Source organism: Somniosus microcephalus, chromosome 27 (genome assembly GCF_052327205.1).
Source record: "Somniosus microcephalus isolate GS21.2 chromosome 27, FLI_Smic_1.0, whole genome shotgun sequence".
NCBI classification, from domain to species: Eukaryota; Metazoa; Chordata; class Chondrichthyes; order Squaliformes; family Somniosidae; genus Somniosus; species Somniosus microcephalus.
The window spans coordinates 22,444,045-22,467,825 of NC_141013.1; the positions used below are offsets into that span (position 1 = coordinate 22,444,045).

General features: G+C 45.7%; 2 protein-coding genes across 2 annotated transcripts in view; one reads left to right on the plus strand and one right to left on the minus strand.

The window, feature by feature from the left end:
• LOC147100058 (protein FAM227B-like) overlaps window positions 1-23,781 on the plus strand; it is a 293,117-nt gene that overhangs the window by 140,955 nt on the left and 128,381 nt on the right. The window lies entirely within an intron of this gene.
• fgf7 (fibroblast growth factor 7) overlaps window positions 12,118-23,781 on the minus strand; it is a 78,137-nt gene continuing 66,473 nt past the window's right edge. The window contains exons 3-4 of the mRNA XM_085968680.1: window positions 21,352-21,455; window positions 12,118-13,030 (exon numbers count right to left, since the gene is read on the minus strand). Coding sequence (XP_085824806.1) covers window positions 12,836-13,030; window positions 21,352-21,455 — 299 coding nt within the window. The 3' untranslated portion in view covers window positions 12,118-12,835. The remainder of the gene's footprint in view (window positions 13,031-21,351; window positions 21,456-23,781) is intronic.

Below are 23,781 nucleotides of genomic sequence, written 5' to 3' on the forward strand. Positions count from 1 at the left end.
GGAATTCCCTGCCCCAGAGAGCTGTGGAGGCTGGGTCATTAAATACATTTAAGCTGGAGGTAGACAGATTTTTGCAAGATAAGGGAGTGAAGGGTTATGGGGAGTGGGCGGGGAAGTGGCTTTGAGCCCAAGATCAGCTATGATCTTATTGAATGGCGGAGCAGGCTCGAGGGGCCAAGTGGTCTATTCCTACTCCTATTTCTTATGTTCATATGTTCTGTCAGTGATTGTAAAGATCACGTGATTGTTACGGATGAGGAAGGTAATTTGGCCTATCTTAATTCATCCTCTCAGAAAACTCTTAAAGTCCGTCCATTTCCGCATCCAATTGTCTCTTAAAAGATTTCAGAGGTTTTGCCACCACTATTCTTCCTGAAAGTCTATCCCATATTGTGATCACTCTTTGTCTAAAGAAGAAGTTCCTGATACCAGCCTGGTCATACTCTTGCTATTTAACTTAAAGTAATATTCCGGTTTCACTTTTCCATTCCCTTAACTACTTTATCTACCTTTATAAGATCACCTTAGAGATGCTGCCGTTCCAGGTTAAAAAGCCCAAGTTTCTCCAGTGTTTCCTCATAACTCAGAACCTTGATATTTGGGGTTCACTCTGTGGCTCTTCTCTACACTGCCTCCAACACTTGAATGTCTTCCTGGTGTCCCGACAACCAGAACTGAATGCAGTGCGATCTGACCAGAGCACTATATGATTTGGTCACTGTTGTGTATGTACCTTTAAGGGAATAACTGGTCTCAGACTGCAGTACCGGCAGTGACCACCCCTGTATAAAAGGCGCTAGCTATCTTCTGTAGTTTCAGTTTCCCGTTTGTCTCCATTCAGTAAAGATTTGTTATGATCAACTCCTGCTGTCCGTGTCTCAATTATCCACGGACGTAACATTGGCGATGAGCAGATACGAACTTACCTACAGTCTGCACCACCTCCTGGGATCCATTCCTGAAGCGAAGTGAGCAGAGGTCGAGGCCAGAAGGAAGAAAGAAGCAGTAGAAACGGGCGTCGACCATGGGCATCCGCCCCTGAGTCAGCGGAGTTGAAGATTACAGGAGAGGCTGTCGAGAGCGGGGCTTGGTTCCTGTCGACGGTGCTTCAGCTAATCGGGCTGGTGGCAGGTAGTACACTGATCCTTCCTGGGCTGCGGCGGTCTAGAACTCGAGCGGGTGGCTTGCAACGGGGCCGAGCAGCGTTGTCGGGAAGAGGAGAGAGAGAGGGTGGAGCACACAGGGCGCGGCCGGTGCTACGAAGCCGGGCAGCGTACAGACCCGAGAAGAGGGAGGCAAGAGTCCCACAGGGTTGTTCCACGACGGGAAAGTAATAAAATAACAAAAAAATATATATTAAACGCGCAGAAAGCCGCGAGGAGCTGCAGGTTGCAACGGAAACCGCGGATAGCAGCGCTAGCAACAGCGGGGAAGAAGGCAAAGCGCGGGAAGCGCCATCTTAATCCAGCGGGGAAGAAGGCAAAGCGCGGGAGGCGCCATTTTGGTAATTCGGGGAAGAAGGCAAAGCGCGGGAGGCGCCATTTTAGATTTCCAAGATGCCGAAGACTGACTGTATCACTGCCTTTGATAAGGCAATAGAGGACTGGACCACGTATGTGGAAAGAGTCGAGGTATATTGCGAGGCAAACGAAATAGCCGATGAGAAAAAGGCATCGGTACTGCTAAACTTAATGGGCGCAAGAACGTACGGCCTATTGCGGGACTTGATTGCTCCAGCCAAACCGAAGGCGAAGAGTTTTAACGAAATTGTTGCTATCCTACAGGAACACCTAAACCCTGCACCGCTGCTGATAGCAGAAAGATTTAAATTCCACAGGAGAACTCAGCATAAAGATGAGAGCAATGCTGAGTACCTTACGGAACTACGCAAGCTATCAAAGCACTGCCAGTTCGGAGCAGGACTGGCAGATACCCTATGGGACAAATTTGTCTGTGGACTCCTGAGTGAAGGAACCCAGAAGAGGTTACTCTCAGAGAAAGAGCTGACGCTAGATAAGGCTTTCAGCGTGGCAGTATCGTACGAAGCAGCAGCCAGGGGATCTGCGGAAATACAACAAAAGCCACAGGAATACGGCACCCACGAAATGACACGGGGATTTGCAAAATGTTATCGCTGCGGCAGAACTAACCATGACCAGAAGGACTGCTGGTCCAAGGACAAAATATGCAGGCAATGCAGAAAGATGGGACACATTGCACGAGTTTGCAGGTCTGGGAAGAAGACCAACGACAACAAAAAGGCTACTAAGGAACCGTACAGGAAAGTACAAAAGATGACGGACAGTAGTTCCAAAGACCAGATGAGCGATAGTGAATCCGGGAACAAGAGACTAAGCTGTCTCAAACTTCACAACGTAATCGCAAAAGAGGATCACCGAACCATTTGGGTCACCCTCACGATAGCAGGGTCCCAAGTCAAAATGGAATTGGATACAGGATCAGCTCTAACCGTCATGAATCGACGAGACTACGAGCGGCTATTCTCACACATACCCTTGAGAGAGACATCCATTGTCTTGAGGACGTATACGGGGCAAAAAGTATACCCCAGAGGAAAAATAAGGGTGCCTGTCGAATACAACGGCAAGAAAATACGGAAATTGTATCTCTACATTCTGCAAGATGGTGGACCACCGTTATTGGGACGTGAATGGATCAGAAAGATAAGTTTAGACTGGCACTCCATTCAGGCACTGATGGTGGCGGGTAAAAAAGATGACGACGTCACTCCTGGACGATTGTCAACAATCTTAGCTGACGCCAAAGAGGTATTTCAACAAGAACTGGGCACTCTTAAAGGCGTAACCGCCTCAATAAAAATAGAGGAGAATGCAATTCCCAAGTTTTTCAAAGCAAGACCAGTACCATATGCAATTCGCCCAGCCGTCGAGGCAGAGCTGGAGAATCTGGAGCATGCAGGCGTGTTATCTAAGGTAGGCTGGAGCGAGTGGGCGACACCCATCGTTCCTGTCATGAAGAAAACGTTAAGCAATAAGTCTGAGGAGCCAAGGAAGGTTCGCATCTGTGGGGACTTCAAGGCGACGGTGAACCCAGTCCTTCACACAGTGCAATATCCTCTTCCAAGGATAGAAGATATCTTCGCCTCACTGTCTGGAGGGAAGCGTTTTACAAAAATTGACCTAGCACAAGCATATTTGCAGATGGAGGTTGAAGAATCCTCTAAGAGGTATCTCACGATAAACACTCACAAAGGTCTTTACCAGTATAATCGACTGGTATTCGGAGTAGCATCAGCTCCGGCGATATGGCAAAGAGCGATGGAACAAGTCCTGCAAGGGATTCCGGGGACTCAGTGTTACTTGGATGACATCCTAGTGACAGGTGAAGATAACAGTGAACACCTTAACAACCTAGAACAGGTGCTCACTAGACTACGGGAACATGGGCTACGAGCCAACCGCCCCAAGTGCGAGTTTTTTAAGAAACAGATATCGTATTGTGGCCACGTGATTGATGAAGAGGGGTTACACAAGTCCCCTGACAAAATTGAAGCGGTTGTTAAGGCCCCAGCGCCTGAAAATGTGTCGCAACTGAGGTCATTCCTCGGATTGGTGAATTACTACCATAAGTTTTTACCGAATTTGTCCACAATTCTGCACCCACTGAACACCCTACTATGAACGGGAGTAGCATGGAAATGGAACAATGACTGTAAGCGGGCCTTTCAGAAGAGTAAGGACTTAATCACTTCAAGAGAAGTATTGGCTCACTACAACCCATCACTACCGATAAGACTGGCGTGTGATGCGTCTCCCTACGGCATTGGGGCGGTACTGTCACATAAATTCCTTGATGGTTTAGAGAGGCCGATAGTTTTTGCGTCACGCTCGTTAACTGCAGCCGTGCGTAACTACGCCCAGATTGACAGAGAGGCCCTCAGCCTAGTGTGGGGGGTGAAGAAGTTCAATCACTACCTGCACGGTCAAAAATTTACTCTACTAACCGATCATCAACCTCTTGTCTCCATTTTCAACCCTCAGAAGGGCGTACCGATAATGACAGCACAACGGCTACAGAGGTGGTCCCTTTTCCTAGGGGCACACCAATATGACATCGAGTACAAAGGAACTAAACAGCATGGGAATGCTGATGGATTGTCGTGCCTACCGTTGCCGACGGTGGAAGAAGAACTTGCAGTGGATCCAATGGAGATATTCCACTCGACCATAGTCGAATGTCTCCCTGTGACGAATGCAAACATAGAAAAGGAAACACGGAATGACCCGACACTATCCCGGGTCTATGATTTAACGGTGAAGGGATGGCCAGCACATGGCAAACCACTGCTGCCAGCATTCTCGCCGAGAAGAGAACAGCTGTCAGTGTGCAGAGGAACCTTGATGTGTGGATCCAGAGTAGTAAGTCCACCCAAATTGAAGGATAGAGTGCTCAATGAGCTTCATGAAGGTCATCTGGGAGGGGTAAAAATGAAGAACTTAGCCAGAGCGTTTGTGTGGTGGCCGGGAATCGATAAAGAAATCGAGGATATGACCAAGAGATGCACAGGATGCCAGAAGGTCCAAAACGCTCCACCACAGGCCCCGCTACACCCATGGGAGTGGCCCTCATCTCCATGGCAAAGGGTGCACATTGATTTTGCTGGTCCCTTCATGGTCTCGATGTTTTTAATTGCAGTGGATGCGCATTCAAAGTGGCCAGAGGTAATAAAAATGTCCTCAACCACCACAGAAAAAACTATCACAGTTTTACGAACCATATTTGCCAGAAATGGGCTGCCTGAACAGATTTGCTCTGACAATGGACCACAGTTTGTGTCTGAAGAGTTCCGGAGGTTCTTAAAGAACAATGGTGTTAAGCATTACACATCTGCCCCATATCATCCAGCCACTAATGGATTGGCCGAGAGGTTTGTTCAAACATTCAAGAAGGCTATCAAGGCAATGTGTAATGAAGATATACCCCTACAACACAAGGTGGACAACTTCTTGTTTGCCTACCGGAATGCGACACATGCAGTTACCAACCAAACTCCAGCCATGATGTTCTTCAATCGAAGACTACGATGCCGCTTGGATTTGGTTAAGCCAAACGTCCGAAGAGATGTGGAGAACAGGCAGTTTCAGAATACGAATGAAAGGCCGACCAGGAGTTTTAAGATAGGTCAACCAGTTTCGGCCCGGGACTACCGCACAGAGAAATGGCAGCCAGGAACGATTTGTACACGGCAAGGACCTCTCATGTATACCGTGGACATTGGAGAGAGCATTGTAAGATGCCATGCTGACCAGATTCTAGAGTCACTGGAAAACGTCAACTCCACACCACAATCTGATACACCTGGCGATGAAACCGACGTACCAATTGCAGCTACCGCAGAATCGGTGATATTGAAAGCAGATGAACCAAACAACGACATTGATCCCGACTCAACCTTGCCAGAAGAACCTGATACCCCAAAGAGGCGTTATCCAGACAGAATCAGGAAGCCTCCTCAAAGACTGAACTTATAATTGCTTAACCTCAACCAATGTATCTAGCAACCGTAATTGTGATTGTAATTAGTTATCATTTAGTTGTTAAATGAATGTTATGTACTGTTTATCTAAAAGGGGAGGAATTGTTGTGTATGTACCTTTAAGAGAATAACTGGTCTCAGACTGCAGTACCGGCAGTGACCACCCCTGTATAATCTTCTGTAGTTTCAGTTTCCCGTTTGTGTCCATTCAGTAAAGACTTGTTATGATCAACTCCTGCTGTCCGTGTCTCAATTATCCACGGACATAATAGTCACTACTTCCTTCTACTTGTTTGGCTATTTAACGTTCTATTGTCTTGATCAAAAAGCACAATACCAATACTGCAGATGCTGGAAATCTGAAACAAAACAGAAAATGCTAGAAACACTCAGCAGGCTTTGTTCGTTATTACTGTGCATTGGTTGAAGGTTGATTGTTAAGTTTACTAAGAGGTCTAGGTCACTTTTGGCTTCATCCTTAGCTATTTCAAATCCATTCGTGGCGTCATGTGTTGTTTATTTTTATTTCAATGGCACTAATGATGTCATTCAAATGCTTTAACACAATGTGAGGATGAGCAGCAGACTTGCTTACCACAGTGCATTCTTGAAAGATGTGGCCTCTTTGTCTTAGATTGTCGCTCTTGCAAACATTATTAAAATTTTTGCAACATTGAGTCGATGTGCTTTCGATGGTGGAACTGGCACCGACTGTACGAGTCACATCAGCTACAGCTCTCCTTGATGTCCTTCTTTTGTCTGTTCAGTGAGGGCGTCCCTTATGAACCTGACCTCTTAAAACAGCACTTCACCATCAGCAACTGCAAAACAGCAGCGTTGTGCCTTTGAAGTCGTCCTCTGTCATTTTAAATGAAGAAATGTCTTTTTGCATTCAAAACAGAATTTTGTGTTGTGGCCCCTTTTAGCTGCTGCAGGTCTTTAAGTCCTGCAGCAACATACTATTCCCTGCACACATATGGGCAAGCTCCCAATGACACAAGCTGGAAACGATGGCAGGGTCAACGCTTGTATTATCGTGCAGGCAGAAATCCTGCTCCACTACATTTCTGATAGGGATCAAACCTTCATGGAAAATAGTTTTTTGTGTCAATAATAATAATCCTAATTGTCATTTTTTGGGCATTACAGAAAAATATTCCTCACCCCTAATCTCCTCCCACCATCACTGTTCCTTCCTTTTGCTTATCCTTTTTTGGAAAACAATTATTTTGGATTTATAAATAAAATCCTTATTTAAAGGCAATGAGCAGACAGGGTGCAAGATTCTAAACAAGATTCTAAGGGGCTGCTCTTTCAAAACTGAGATGAGGAGAAACTTCTTCACTCAGAGGGCGGTGGGTTTGTGGAATTTGCTGCCCCAGAAGGCTGTGGAAGCTACATCATTAAATACATTTAAAACAGAAATAGATAGTTTCCTAGAAGTAAAGGGAATTAAGGGTTACGGGGAGCGGGCAGGAAATTGGACATGAGTCTAGGTTCGGAATGGTCATGGCCCTGTGGGTAGTGGAGTGGGCCCAGGGGCCGTGTAGCCTGGTTCTGCTCCTACTGTGTTCTAATTCTGTGTTAGATTTCAGGAGATGGTTTTATTCCTGTTCCTGGCTGGGGTGGAGATCGCCTTTACAGAAGGTAAGTACTGTAGAAAATATAGGGACAGAGTGATCTCCTGGAAGAATTTCGATCGCCTAGATGGGTCGGAGAGGAATTTCCCAGATTTTTTTCTCCCAAATTGGCCATTGGGTCTTTATCTGGTTTTTCGCCTCTCCCGGGAGATCACATGGGTTCGGGTGGATGCAGAGTGATAGAAGATTTGAGGCTAGGATCAGATCAGCCGTGATCTTATTGAATGGTGGAGCAGGCTCGAGGGGCCGATTGGCCTACTCCTGCTCCTATTTCTTATGTTCTTATGTTATGTTCTTAAATAACACAGCTTGAGTTCAGCAGTAAATACATTACAACAGGGAATATATACTTTATGAGAAATATAGAACTAGTGAAAGTTTCTTAACAGTAGGCATTCAGTGAACCTGACTTTGCCAATATGTTTTTTTTTATGATGACGCTGTTGTAAAAGATGATTGAGAACTCACTATGCATCTGTCTCTGAGCCATGATTCCTAACTAAACAAGTGTTTTAATTAACTATTACCTTGAAAGCTCCACACCGCCAAAACAAATTTTTAAATCCTTATATTCAGTGGTTTCCTTTCAAAATGGAAGCTATTCACGTTAGAAGACCTAGGTATCCAAGTTAATTTTATTTATTGACAACCCTCTAAGATCGTTACGCTCCTCCAATTCTGGCCTCTTGCACATTCCCGATTTTCATCGTTCCACCATTGGAGGCCGTGCCTTCAGCTACCTCGGCCCTAAGCTCTAGAATTCCCTCCCTAAATCTCTCCACCTCTCTACCACTCTCTCCTCCTTTAAGACAGTCCTTAAAACCTACCTCTTTGACCAACCTTTTGGTCACCTGTACTAGTATCTCCTTATGTGGCCCGGAGTTACCCGAGGTATCATTCGCGCCACAGAAGTGCCAGGCAATGACTATCTCCAACAAGCAAGAGTCTAACTGTAGTGTATGTGCTTTAAGTCAGAACTACTTTTTACAGCTCCTGTATACTGTAGTACCGGCAGTAACCACACTGGTATATAAGCTGTGCGCATGCCTCTGTACTCCAGTCTAGAGATGACCCTCCTCCAGTAAAGACCTGTTGTTTGTTTATGTACAGCATCCGTGTAATTCTTTATCCACTGAACCACGGATCGAACACTAACTACCGCCCCTTGACATTCAACGGCATTACCATCGCCAGATCCCGCACCATCAACATCCTGGGGGTCACCATTGACCTGAAACTTAACTGGACCAGCCACATAAATATTGTGGCAGCAAGAACAGGTCAGAGGCTAGGTATTCTGCGGCAAGTGTCGCACCTCCTGACTCCCCAAAGTCTTTCCACCATCTACAAGGCACAAGTAAGGAGTGTGATGGAATACTCTCCACTTGCCTGGATGAGTGCAGCTCCAACAACACTCAAGAAGCTCGACACCATCCAGGACAAAGCAGCCCGCTTGATTGGCACCCCATCCACCACCTTAAACAACCACTCCCTCCACCGTGGCTGCAGTGTGTACCATGTACAAGTTGCACTGCAGCAACTAGCCAAGGCTTGTTCGGCAGCACCTCCCAAACCTGTGACCTCTTCCACCTAGAAGGACAAGGGCAGCAGGCGCATGGGAACACCACCACCTCCAAGTTCCCCTCCAAGTCACACACCATCCTGACTTGGAAATATATCACCGATCCTCCATTGTCGCTGGGTCAAAATCCTGGAACTCCCTACCGAACAGCACTGTGGGAGTACCTTCACCACACGGACTGCAGCGGTTCAAGAAGGCACCACCACCTTCTCGAGCAATTAGGGATGTGCAATAAATGCTGGCCTTGCCAGTGATGCCCACATCCCATAAATGAATAAATGTTTTTTTAAAAGTCAAATGTTGTTTGATAACATTCCCTTGAAGCGCCTTGGAATGTTTTACTACATTAATGGTGCTATATAAATGCAAGTCATTGTTATTGCTATGTTCATGTTGAGGTTAATTAGAGCTGGGAATAGAGCGTGTTTGCTGTGGTATTGGTGGGTGACAAAGGCAGCAGACTAGAACAAAAGGAGGTTGGTGTTGCTGGATTGAAGGATGTATTATGTGGTTGAGTGTTAGTGTGGGAGGTTAGTATTCCCGCCTGTAGTTTGACTAACTGCTTCAATCAGTTATGATGAGAATTGCACTTGTTGAAGTATATACAGCTTTGTCAAAGCTCAAAAGTCAGAAACCACTGTTTGTTTAAGAATGTCAGAGCAATCCAGAAAACACTTATTTGCTAAACTGTATTTTATTGTCAAGATGAAGTATTGGATGTTGCCTCCAGAAATGGTAACTTGGAATCATTTTTGTGCTGCTTGACAAAAATGACAGAATATGTTACAAATTATAAACTTTTTATAAATAATATGAAGAATACATACTTATTGTAAAATTAAAGTATTTATTTACTGATGCTACCAAGTTATGTGGTCAGGTGATTAGTTAAATTCAGATTAATGGTATTCAGAGATCTGAACAAATTAAGCAGATGAGCTATGGTGTGGCAAAAGTGTTTACAAACTATATAAACGTAAGGCAATGCATATCACTGTAGGAAGTATAAAAACGAACCCATTGAATGTGTTCTATTTTGATATGAACCAATGTGGGATTCTAAATCTCCAAACTTTGGACAAGCAGTCAGAGATCCCTGCTTGCTGTTCCTATATGCTCTCAACCACAAGTAGGTGTCAATTAGCAAAAGGAGGATTTTGGATGTGATTGCTAACTATCACTGAAAGTACCTAGTCAATGTGAAGCTATTGTTAATGAGATTAATAATGCATCTGTTAAATTATCAGGTGTCATTCCTTAAATAGAAGATGCAACTGCAGGGAGGGATTGGTCCAACTAAAAACAGTAAGATCAGGGACAATTATACAAAACATGCCGTATGGTGCTCAGCTGACATGGATGCATTCAGTGAGCCAGCAGACACAGAATGGACAACCTGTACTTCTGCATGCAGAGGCCTGAGTCCTACAAAACATCCAAGATGCCCAGGGCATGCCAATGCATATGAGCCAGTGCAAAGTCTTTGGGAGCCAGCAAAAAAGTTGTGTGACATGTAGGGCAAAGAATTGGGGCGCTACTTTTAGCACCCCGGAAAAATTAGCGCCCCAGTGACCAAAATTGAATAGTTGCGCCCCAAGAGGGAAGCGGGGTGCTACTGGAAGCAGTATTTCAGGCTTTCCTCCCCTTTTTAAAGGGGAGGGGCCTTGTGCAGCACGACCTTGGGCCCCCAGGGATCGGAGTGCCGGCAAAAGAGCCCGGCACGCAAGAGAAGTGCCGGGCTCATGGAGCGCAGCTGGCACTCCGCGGGGGGGGGGGCTGTTAAGGAGGCCGGGGATGGGAGCGGAGGCAGGTGCTGGCAGGTGGCCAGCAACAAAAATGGCCGCCCAGCACCTCGCCTTTAAATAGCGCTGCCCCGGCCACAGGTAGGCCCCCCTGACCCCATCGGACCCCGCGGGGCGCTAGAAGTTACCGCTGCCGCTAACCTCCTGCTGAATTTCGCGGGAGGCGTTGGCGGCACCGCACCTGAGCGCTAGTGTAATTGCGCTAACGGGAGGCACAAAGCAACCAAATTCCCCCCCCCCCCGCCCCATAATGTGGCTGGAGGAGCGAGAGGTTCAGGATGGACTTTTGGAGGAGGAAAGTGATGTTCGCAGTATTGAAGGGGCGGTGGAATGCTACTTGTGCAATGGAGCTATTAATGATGTAAGTACTTCGGCAAAGAAATGTAATTTTGTAGCCAGGTTGGGTCAGGATGAGATTAAGGGATCAGAAGGTAGGTCTGATGGGGGAGATCAGCCTGAGAGGGCTAGGGAGAGATGGGGGAGATGCTTTGATATGGTGTATCAGTGAGATGAAGGGAAAGACTTGGATAGTCACAGATGGGAGAGAGGGAAGAGGAGGAGAAAACTCAGGCAGCCAAGCAGATAGTCTCAATTTTTGAGACAAAAAATCCCGTAAACTCCACATACTTGGCGTTTGAGGTAAGAATAGTTTGGCAATGCTCACTGTCTAGACTCACAGAAAAATGGGCATGTAAACGAGGTACTGAATCTCATGAAACACACAATATTTTAGATAATAAAGGAATACAGTTGAAGAAATTGGGAGTTGGTAAAAGATTCCCTAAATTTTCATGCTTGTAAATTTGACTGTATTTGGCAATTTTTTTCTGCTAGAGACAATTTTAGTTGAGAAGCCTGTACCCCCGCAGCAACCACCAATTGTATTGGTTCCTTGTTCCAGTCTGTTTATTTTCTGACTGCAGTGTAGCTGGGTCTATTAAACTACACTTTTATCATCACACTTTTTAGTGATATAGTTTATACATCTGAAATTGGAATTGTATTGAAAGCAAATTTAAGCCATCCACGGGTATATGTGAACAGATACTTTCACTATTTGTAGAATTAGACTTGCCAACTCTCACCCATATATCAGTGTGTGTTGAAGCTGTAAATGTGCTATGTAGCTCACATCTTTCAAACAAAACATTAGTGTATTAAAAACTTTTGAATAAGTGTTATTTTTGTTGGAAACCTGACAAACCCATGGGTAGGCAGCAGATGGTTTGGCAGGGTCTTACTCGCAGCTTGTTGCCTAGTAGGAATTGGTTTCTTCTGCTCTTACCTATAGAAATGCTGTAAGACCGTACGAAAAATAAAAAATTTTTGGCTTATACTTTGATGAGCTTGTGAGATCAAGTTAGGTTGAACAATGGCTTGAATGCTGATTCATACCATGAAGAACAATTGCATTCTATTTCAAACCCAGAGCTAGCTGGTTTAAATTGAAAACATGTATTTTGTGTTCCAAATGTCAAATGGTTCTGTAGTTCCTTTTATGTAGAGAGAATCTACTACTAACAGCTGATCCATATATTTCATGACTTTAAAATAAGTGGTCTTGAAAAATCCATGTACAAAGCATTAACTTTTATTGAGCTGAGCAGCACTGCTGATACTGTAGGATCATTATTTTCACAAGTCATTTACAACATGGCAAAATCACTGACTGTTCGCAAGATATTTAAACACTCTCCATCTTGTGAAAATCAAAAATACTACAGTAACTACATTTTCTTCTCTTAAAAATACTGAATTACAAAAATTAAATGCTGTATGGAAAGCTACACATTCATCACTAGACTCATATATTATATGATATTTCATTCAACAATAGTCCACAGTGCTTTCTCAAGGAATAAATGTATCAGTTTGAATGCAAGGTGTCTTAATGTAACAAGGATTATCTAGAAAACGTATATAGTACTGTTTAAGTATGAAGTACCATTATACCACAAAAGTATTATTTAAGGAAAGGTTCAATTTACAAGTTACTTGCACCTCTTTACACATTTGATTAGATGATCAGTCATACTACTTTCATTCAAATGTTTCTTAGATATAAGTACAGGAATAAATTTACAGACTTCACCTTTTACATCTGTTGTGACATTGGGTTGCATAGAATACAATCGTGCAAAATTATAGGTACGTTTTTATAGCAAAGCGCAAGCCCAGCTTGTTCCAGATGTCAGTAGTATTTTAGCTTGTGTGGTTAGGGGTTCAGTGATACATGTGCAGAGATGGAACATCTTTTATTACTGGGACTGATGTTCTTATTGTGTGTACTTCATTACGATACTGCCATAGGAAGGAAATGAGATGATTTACTTTCTTTCTTTGTCCTTTTGCCTCTAATGGTTACTCCTTTTTGGTTCAAGGCAACAAACATTTGCTGGCCATTATGTGTCCACTTTGCAGAAGCATACGTATTGTAATTATTTTCCTCTATAAGCTCTCTAAAATTGCAGTCTTCATTGCAGTTTTTCTGTGAAAACATTGAAAATAGAGTGTACATTATTACTGTGGAAGCATTAGCTAGCATTATTAGCAACTGATGATGATATTCACAAGTTATCCTTCAATCATGTATTGATTCCATTACTTTGATAATACAAGTGACTCGAACTAAATTCTGGGACGATTTTAACCCTACGCGCCTGGTGGAAACCAGGCAGGTAAGTAGATAAAATCCCCTGAAGTACTTACCCGCCCTGAAGCTCCCAGGATCCCGCTGTTTTAACCTACTGTCTTGAGCAGGTGGCAAGGACACCCGCCCAAAGCTGGCTGGGTCTTTCTTTACATGTGCATGTTGGGTCCCGATGATTTAATTGGAACCCAACTGCAATTTTAACTCAGGCCTGAGTGCAGGCCAACCTGGGACAGAAGAGGTTCAGCATCTGAAGATGCCAAAAGAGTTTTTCTGTTCTTTGTGGGTCCAGGTGCAGCAGTAATATTCCTCCGTGCCCCACAAGGAAAGCTTAGGTCACCCATGACCGTAGTTTTGAATGAAAGGAGGAGTTTGTGCCTTGGTCACCCCCACCATGAGGATAATGCATTGTTTAGACTGCTTACATAATTCATGGCAAGTTTGATCTCTATGTTCCATCTAGCATAAGAAATTGTAATACTAGCTTTCTTCCCTGCTATATATAAATCCAGAATGAAATTAATCATGTGGTTGCCATGATGCAAAAGGGTAAAAGCACTTGCTGAACGGTTTGTCGACACAGAAGCAACCTGTGTTTGATGACAGGTTTATTCAAACATTGATCAACTCGCCCAGCCAAAATCAGGGTCACTGCACAAGAGCACTAAACAATTGTTTGAAACATGTTGTACGAGAAAGACATCTGTGGACCAGCTACACAGAGTAATCCTCATGCTTTCACCAAACAGTATTGTTTAGTTTGGTTGCTAAGAGAGATTGCAGTGTTTCAGGACTATACTTGCCTCTGCACTAGATCTTCAGAATACATGATTTGTTTCCTCTTAAAAACATATAATTTTGAGCATATTACTCAGGATACAAGTAATAGGACAATAAATGAGAAAAATAACAGATTTATTAGGTTTTAGTATTCCTTGATCAAAAGATTAAGTTACGAACCACAAACTAAATTCCCCATCTTCTTCCATAGTGACTGGATTCTTCATTTTGAATTTGTTGTCCAAAACCTATATTATCATATTTACCTTTTTAATATGAGTTATGTAAAGATTAATATTATCAAAAAGCTAGGCAGCATCTGTTTAGTTGTTTATGTACAAAAACATTTGGATTCCTGTAGCATTCTCAATTAGTTATATCGTGTCTTGTCTCCGCTGGTCAAAATTAATTAAAGATGTCCGTGCTGGAACGCGAATGAATTGCCTTATATAGGGAATGGAAATCTGGAAAAAGGTAATGTGGTTCTGGTTGGAAAAAGATTTAAAGAGACAGACATCCCAAGTGGTCGTTCAATTAATGGGCAGATTTTATCCTGCTCCTTGCTGCATGGTGGGTAGTTTCATTTGAAGTGCAGGAAACTTTGGTTTATCCGGAGGTTAACTGTCCAGAATGCTCGAGCCACCAGCAAAAATCAGGAGCCGTTTTATTAGGTTTTTTTTCTTTTTGTTGCTTTTTTTTCACCAGTCAGGCTCTGCAAGGTCTCGCTGAAGCTGTTGCTAAGCTACAGAGACGCTTGCAAGGTACGGCCGACTGTTTAGAAGCACAGGGTTTGTTGCCAGATATAGAGCTCAAAATCTCCGTATGTTTCAACATTAGCGCTGGTTTGTCCGGCAGTTTTGATGGGGTGGCAACAGCTCGGTCCCGTCGGTGCCGGATAGCACAAAGTTTCCTGTGTAAGGAATTCTAAGGCTAGACATCACTGGGGGTGAAATTCCCTTTGTTTGCGCCTCCGGTGGGAGGCGCTAACGGGGCGTAAATGGCTTTTACCCCCTTCGAGATGATAACCGCGCCTCCCGCATAATTCCGCAGGAGGTTAGCGGCAGTGCCACCAGGTACTGCCCCGATCTTCTGCACCCGGAGATCATGACGTCATCTCCGGGCGCAGTGCCTCGGGAGAAAAATTCGCACTCGCGCCCCATAGCAGCGCCGGGCGATGTTACTGACTGCTGCCGGGGTCGCGAACAGTGAGGCCGCTCACGGGGTGCAACTTAAAGGGTGCGGTGGGTGGCCAGCCAAAAAAAAAATGCAGATTTTTTTTTTTAAATGTATTTTCGGCCTCTGCTTGAGTGCTGGGCTGATCGCACGGTACACCCGCTCCCTGGTGGCCCAGAATTCTACAATGAAACCTGCAGAGCTCGCAGCGTGGGGCCCTTCCCTTTAATGCAGGGAAGAGCTCCTGCAATGCGGCAGCACCACGCGTGGCCACACGTGGAGCTGCTGAGCACATCACCCCGGATCGGGACATTCCCCGCCTCTTGTGCTCCGAGGGGCAAGTGGAGTGCTTGATTTAGCGCCCCACTTCCTTCTTGGAGCAAAAAGAGGGAATTTAACAAATGTTTGAAAAGGTAAGCCCCTGGCACTAACTTTCCAAACATTTTTCACCTAGCGCCCCCAAACGACCCTCTAGGGGAATTTCTCCCCCCACTGATTTTAACTTGCTGAAATTGCCTTTGTTGGGGCAGTAATGGCCTCGAAAACCACCCGTTAATGCCAATGTTCTGGCTGCCACCATTTTTACATTGGCCTACCACTGTGCAGCCGAAACACCCACCTCTTTAAATATCCAAATCGGGGACCTACGATGTGCATAGAACTCCGATTGCCATTTTAAGACAGAACTGATTTAAGCGTGCGCTGTGTACTCTCTGACCAGTCTTACTGGCAAATACAGCTGAAGAGGCCATAGAAGGTCAATTTTAAATAATTTTTATGGGGCCAGGAGCAACAGGAGTGTTTCTCTGGGCCCCACAAAAATGATGTGGGCTGCTGCTACCCGGGCACCCTCCAACACCACACCACCACCACCTGTAGCCCGATACTGCACTGGCCCAAATCTGGCACGCTGCAACGGCACGTCTGTTTGGGGTGAGCATTTTCTGTTTTTAGCAAAGTTGTCCATATGTGCCTTACCCTAGTATCTGCTGCCTACATTTTTTTCCTGAATCTTATTACAGTATCTCACTGTTCATCAGCAAAAACCTAAATTTCAAGTTTCAAAAGCTGCCCTTCATGTTGGAATGATTGTAGTAATTAACTCATTCTCACATTAATTTTAGAGTGCTTGGGTGCTCAAAAATAAAATGGGATGCAGTAAGAATGTGGTGCACTGAGTGCATGTTCATCACTTGACGGGTTCAGTTCAAAAATTGGGAACATCGAGTCAATGTTCAGCACTCTTGCATTGTCCCTCTGCATTTTTGAACCATGTACTACAAAAGAGGGAGAGTGTGGCAGAGCCACTAAGGGACTCCAATCAATTGTATATAATTCCCTTTAATAATATGTTGGCTACAGCCTGAGTCTGTATCTTTGTTTTTACTGTTTACATGTACAGAGCGCGATCACTTTAATAGCGCGGGTAAACGCGATGACGTCATGCCGTTCATCACGTGATCCCCCACCGGTGGGAAAAACGTGATGACATCATGACATCAGCCACAGGACCACCCTAGCAGTCCTCGTGGAGCCTCCGAACTGACTAGACCTATATTCGATGTTCTCCTGTAGTTATCTGTTAAACGCTGTTACTTTTCATTAAACCTCGTTTATTGGATCGCCTGAGTGGACCTCAGTCTTTTGGATAGGAACTAGACATTCCTACATTGGTGACCCTGACTTTTGCAAACGGTTTTCGCAGAAGTTACTGAACATGGAATCGAACGCCGTTGCTTTGAAGCTACCACAGTTCTGGGAGCAACAGCCAGCCGCGTGGTTCATCCAGGCTGAAGCCCAGTTCGCAATCAGGAACATCGTTGCGGATCAGACCCGTTACTATCACGTGGTCTCCGCCCTCGACAGTGCCACAGCCTCGCGGATCGTCAGTCTGCTTGGTAATCCAGAAGATCGCAAGTATGATACGATAAAGGCGCGGTTGTTACAGGTCTTCGGGCTCACGAAGTCAGAGCGCACCCGCCGGCTGCTCAATATGCGCGGCCTCGGGGACTCCAAGCCGTCCGAGCTCATGAGCCAAATGTTCACGCTCCTGGGCTCCGAACCGCAATGCTTCCTCTTCAGGGAGCTATTCCTCAGCCAGCTACTGGAGCAAGTGCAGGCTGCCCAAGCCAGGTTCGAAGTCACCGACTACGCAGAGCTGGCTGCCGATGCGGACAAGATCTTCGCGGTGACACAGCAGTACTGCGCTGCCACGAGGTGCCCACCCCCCACAGACGCCGCTCCAGCCCCTCAACCTGCGGGGTTGTGCTTCTACCACGCCCGTTTTGGCACGAAAGCAAGAGGCTGCTGCCCTCCCTGCAGCTTTGCGCTCAACAAAAAAAAACAGCAGCCACCCCGTCGAAAGAGGACCGAGTATAAGGAGCGCCCCGCTGCTGTGATGGCAATCGGTAATTCGGGAAAACTCCTCTTCATCAACGACTTCCTAGGTCGACGTTTCCTTTGCGACACCGGGGCGCAGCGTAGCATCCTACCCGCGTCAGATCTTGATCTACAAGTTGGGGGGCACGGCCCCTCCCTCCAGGCGGCTAATGGCGGGGCCATTCGGACCTTTGGAAGCCGGCGGGTCCAGGTGTGCTTCGGCGGCCAGCGGTTTTACTGGGATTTCATCACGGCAAAAGCCTCTCAAGCCATCCTCGGGGCGGATTTTTTGTGCGCCAACGGCCTCCTGGTGGATGTACGGCACCGCCGGTTGATCAATGCGGCCACTTTTCACTCCATCCCGTGCTACCGCGGTAACACCGTGGCGCGCACTGTCTCCTGCGCGTCCCCACCTCCGGATGACTTCACTCGCCTCCTCGGAGATTTCCCAGACCTGACCAGACCCACTTTCTCTTCCACGGCCACGAAGCATGGTGTCGAACACCACATCACCACTACTGGCTCCCCAGTCTACGCACGGGCCCGGCGCCTCGAACCTGGCAAGCTCGCGGCTGTGAAAGCGGAGTTCGACATGATGGAGCGGCTAGGAATTATTCGCCGGTCGAATAGTCCCTGATCTTCGCCTCTCCACATTGTTCCGAAACCTGGCGGCGGATGGCGGCCTTGCGGCGACTACCAACGCCTGAACGATGCCACTACTCCTGATCGGTATCCGATCCCTCATATTCAGGATTTCTCTGCACATTTGGCGGGAAATACCATTTTTTCAAAAGTCGACCTTGTCCGTGGCTACCACCAGGTCCCCGTACACCCGCAAGACGTCACCCCATTCGGCCTGTTTGAATTTCTGCGGATGCCATTTGGATTGAAGAACGCTGCACAGGCTTTCCAGCGCTTGATGGACTCCGTGCTTCGGGACCTCAAGTTTCTTTTCGTCTACCTCGACGACATCCTCATCGTCAGCCCTAATAAAGAGGAGCACATCTGCCATTTGCGCACCCTCTTTAGACGCCTCAGTCAACACGGCTTGATCATCAACCCGGCCAAGTGCCAGTTCGGCCTGCAGCAGATTGATTTTTTAGGCCATCGCATCACATCAGATGGCGCAATTCCCCTGCAAACGAAGGTGGAGGCAGTTACTTCGTTCCCGCGCCCGTAGTCCGTCAAGGCCCTGCAGGAGTTCCTCGGGATGGTAAATTTTTATCACCGGTTCGTCCCTAATGCAGCTCTGCTCATGCAGCCCCTGTACGAGGCCCTCAAGGGCAAGTCCGGCAAGGATCCGATCAGCTGGACGGTCGACTTGGACCGGGCGTTCGTCGACACAAAAGGCGCTTTAGCCAACGCAACCATGCTGGCACACCCGCTGCCAGGTGCCACCATCGCCCTTACCACCGATGCGTCAGACTACGTCATCGACGCAGTGCAGGAACAGTGGGTGAATGGGACGTGGCAACCGCTGGCGTTTTTCAGCCGTCAACTACGGCGAAACAAACGAAAGTACAGCATGTTCGACCGGGAGTTGCTGGCCCTTTTTCTGGCCATCTGCCATTTCCGGTTCCTGCTAGAGGGACGTCCGTTCACGGCTTTTGTGGACCATAAGCCACTAACGTTCGCTATGACCAAGACCGCCGAACCGTGGTCAGCTCGGCAACAACGTCAGTTGACGTATATCTCCGAATTCACCACTAACGTTCAGCATGTATCCGGTAACGACAACCTGGTGGCGGATTGCCTCTCCCGCGTGACCGTTCATGCAGTCCAGCTCGTCATCGACTATGCCCTCATGGCTTCGGATCAAGCCTCGGATCCGGAGGTCCAATCTTACAGAACCAACCCCTCTAGCCTCCAAGCGGTCGACGTCAAATTCCATGCCGCGGGCACTATGCTACTCTGCGACGTCTCCGTAGGAGATCCTCGCCCTATCGTCCCGGTCGCCTGGCGCCGAAAAGCTTTTGACGCCATCCACGGGTTGTCGCACCCTGGCATGAAGGCCTCGCAATGGTTGATGTCATCCAAATTCGTGTGGCGGGGCATGCACATGGATGTTCACGACTGGGCCAACACCTACGTGGTCTGCCAAAAGGCCAAGGTGCAGCGTCACGTCAAGGCTCCATTGGCAACTTTCGTCGTTCCGGAACGTAGGTTTGATCATGTGCATGTGGACCTGGTGGGGCCACTTCCGCCTTCGCACGGGTTTACTCATCTTCTTACAATGGTGGACCGCACCACTCGATGGCCGGAGGCGGTTCCTCTGTCTTCCACCACTTCCGCAGACGTCGCCAGGGCATTCATCTCCTCTTGGGTCGCCCGCTTCGGGGTACCGGCGGACATCTCGTCCGATCGTGGGCCACAGTTTTCTTCGGAGCTCTGGAACGCTGTGGCTCAGGGACTAGGCGCCAAGCTACATCGCACCACCGCCTACCATCCACAGGCGAATGGCCTGTGCGAACGATTCCACAGGTCGCTCAAAGCCGCACTGCGAGCCAGCCTTCAAGGCGCGGGCTGGGTGGACAGGCTTCCATGGGTCCTTTTGGGTCTTCGTACAGCACCTAAAGAAGATCTTCAATCGTCCTCGGCGGAGCTCGTATATGGCCAGCCGCTACGCGTGCCAGGGGATTTCCTTCCGTCTCCAACAGTGCCATGGTCCGCGTCCCAGCAGCTCATCAGCCACCAGGAGGCAGCCAGAAGTTTCGCTCCAGTGCCTACGTCGCATCACGGCTTGCAGAGTTCCCACGTCCCAGCTGAGCTGAAGAACACCGACTATGTGTTTATCCGCCACGACGCTCATCGGGACCCACTCAAACCCCCTTACACTGGTCCTTTCCGTGTGATAGAGCCGGGAGACAAACCATTTTCGGTCGATGTCGGTGGTAAACCGGACCACATTTCGGTTGACCGGTTGAAGCCGGCTCACTTGGACCTTGACCGCCCAGTCGAGATCGCACAACTGCCGAAACGTGGCCGACCGCCCACAGTCGCCGTGCCAGATCAAACGCAACCACCCGCCAGCTCGCCCGCCGTCCATTTGCTTCCACTTCAAGGCTACAGAAGTTGATCTGACAGGCTTGTCAGGCCTCCTCGCCGTTTTACTTTTGCTATTAAAGACAATTCTGGGGGGGCGCATGTGGCGGAGCCACTAAGGGACTCCAATCAATTGTATATAATTCCCTTTAATAATATGTTAGCTACAGCCTGAGTCTGTATCTTTGTTTTCACTGTTTACATGTACAGAGCGTGATCACTTTAATAGCGCGGGTAAACGCGATGACGTCATGCCGTTCATCACGTGATCCCCACCGGCGGGAAAAACATGACGACGTCATGACGTCAGCCACGGGACCGCCCTAGCAGTCCTCGTGGAGCCTCCGAACTGACTAGACCTATATTCGATGTTCTCCTGTAGTTATCTGTTAAACTCTGTTACTTTTCATTAAACCTCTTTTATTGGATCGCCTGAGTGGACCTCAGTCTTTTGGATAGGAACTAGGCATTCTTACAAGAGAAGAAATTAATGGGTGCAGTCAGCCCAGTAGGGACAATTATTTGAGACCTGAAAAATAACCCAGGGTGGATTTACTTTCATTTTTTTAGCAGCAGATACTAGGGTAAGGCACACAAGAACAATTTTTGTCAACTTTTAACAGTGTATTCCTTTAGTGCTACCAATGAACTGCTAACAGTTGATGTTGGATCTAATAAATTAATACTGTTTCTCCAGGACTGCAGGATTTCTATTTCAGGAAATTGATGCTGAAGAATCATAAACTGATAACTAAATAAGCACCATGTTCTGTGTACGGGCTTACCTTGCTATATAATTTTCCAGATTTGTTCATTGCTAGGAAATAGTCACTTTCTACACCTCTGATAGCAACCACTCCAACGGCGACAGTTCTGATTTCCAGAATACCTGTAATAGATTACAATGCCATCTTTAACCAATTCACACACATCACTGTGAATTATTAATTCTTGAAGCAAGACAATTCTAGTTGCTGTTAATCAGCATCAGATTGTAAGTTTTGTTTGAGAGTTATTACATAGTTAAGATATCTTATTAAAAAACCTTCAACAGACACAATTCCACATATGCTTGGCAGATTTTGTATTTCCAGAGCAAAACATAATTATGGCCTCTATACCCATATTTGTTTCTGGTGTATATTTTTTGTAGTATGGTCAATTAAATATAGATTGAACCATAAGCCTCCTATAGTTTGTCCTCAAAGAACTCTAATAAGCATATCTTATGATCTATAGACACCTCTGACCTGACCGTGTCACATAAAGGTCCATGGGAAATGCAGAGGCTTCACCTAGTATAACCAGAAATGATGATGTGTTATGGATGTGGTGCAGGCAACCACATGCATATTTTTAAAAACTAAATTGTTTGTACCCAAGATGAAACACACACATGCTGTAAATATTGGAATTCAACTTAGCCATAAAATGTATATTATGAATTACAGAAATAAATTAGTAGAATAATTTGAGCTGTGAATGTGAAGGATGTGTTATAATTGGTATGAAAATATAATTCATGTAAAGAATATGCTTTGCTAAAATTTGGTAAGAAACTAATGTACTATAAAATAAATGATCTACAAGTCAGCCTGTGGGCTTAAACGTGAGCCTTTTAAAATTTTGAAATACTACACTGCATCAAAATTTTCACTGTTGTAAATGACATTAGTACATTCATTTGACTTTTTTATATTATTTGAGTCATGTATGTGTGTACACACAGACAAATTTTATTGGAAAATCAATGCAAATATTTTTTTAAAATCTGAATGAATTAAAAACAGCACTCTGGCTGTGTGAGCTGCATTTTAGATAGACTACAGCTTGTCATACTTAAAATATTTGATATCATTACAGTTAAAGGATCAAAGGGTTAGACATTAAATTGCAGTAACCCTAGAGTTAGTACTAGTCAATATCAGCGACTAAATTACATGATGCATTTTGTTTTGTTCTTTTCTATTTTTTATTATTACTTGGATGGTACCATTCAAATTATTGGTTTTATTCCATAATTTCTTCTGTAAAATACTTTTTTGGCAGAATTTTAACATGTTTTTCTTAATATGATTAACAACTTGCTGTCAATGGTGGAAAGTGGAATACTTTTTCAACTATGGCAGCTGGTGTTCGAATCAAATTCTCCCAGGCTAGGTATGGCATGGGCTAAATGAAGAGCAAGCATCCCTTCTGCTCTACCCCCATACCTTAAAAGCACCTCTTGCGCTTCTGTGTGAATGTTCCATTTACATAACCATTCACCTTTGTCGTCTTTCTTAATGAGACTGCCATTTTAGTACCAATTTGTGGCAAATTATGGCCAGCTGTTTAATTTGGAGTGATATTCCAGATTAACCTTTCTCATTCATACCTGTTACTATCTTCTGTAGCTGTATATGGTCGGCTTTCAGTTGCCTCTTTCCAGTCTTTCCTTACAACTCAGACCCCTGTAATTTAGGATCAGCCTTATGGTTCTTCTCTGCGCTGCCTCCAGGGCCTGAATATCTCCCTCGTCTCTCAGCAATCAGAACTTGCCACAGATGGGGTCTAACCAGAGCAATACACAGTTTGATTATGACTTCATCTGACTGTTTTGGCTATATAGTTTAACATTGTTAGCTTTGTTGCTTTACACTGGTGGAGTCTTCTAAGTCTTGTAGGCCTCTTTCAACTTCATCGTTAGTTATTTCGACACCATTCATGGAATATGCATGTGACCCCAATTTTCCTTTCTACGTGCAGTATTTTACATTTGTTTGCATTAAATGTTACTTGCCATTGTTCAACCCACTTACAAAATCAGTTGGATAAAGTAAGTAATTTCTGAGTTGCCACTGCACCTTCCAGTTTGCTATTGTCTGCAAGTTTGACCAATTTGCATTGAGTTACTGAATCCAAATCATTGATGTAAATTAGAAACAGTCATTGTCCCAGCACGGAGCCCTGGGGTACCCTATTCAGTAACCCCCCCTGCATCTCGCATGAATTCTTTAATAGTGCCTGTTGTTTTCAACCCTTCAGTCAATTTCTTATTCATTTTTAAGGTTTACTCTGAATCCCCACAGCTTTGAGCATAACTAGTAACCTTTTGTGTGGAAATTTATCAAATGCCTTTTGGAAATCTAAGTACACAAAGTTTAGAATTTTAATACATTTTCATAAGACTTAGTTGTTCAAAACCAGCTAATTGTGAGAAATTGCTGATTTAT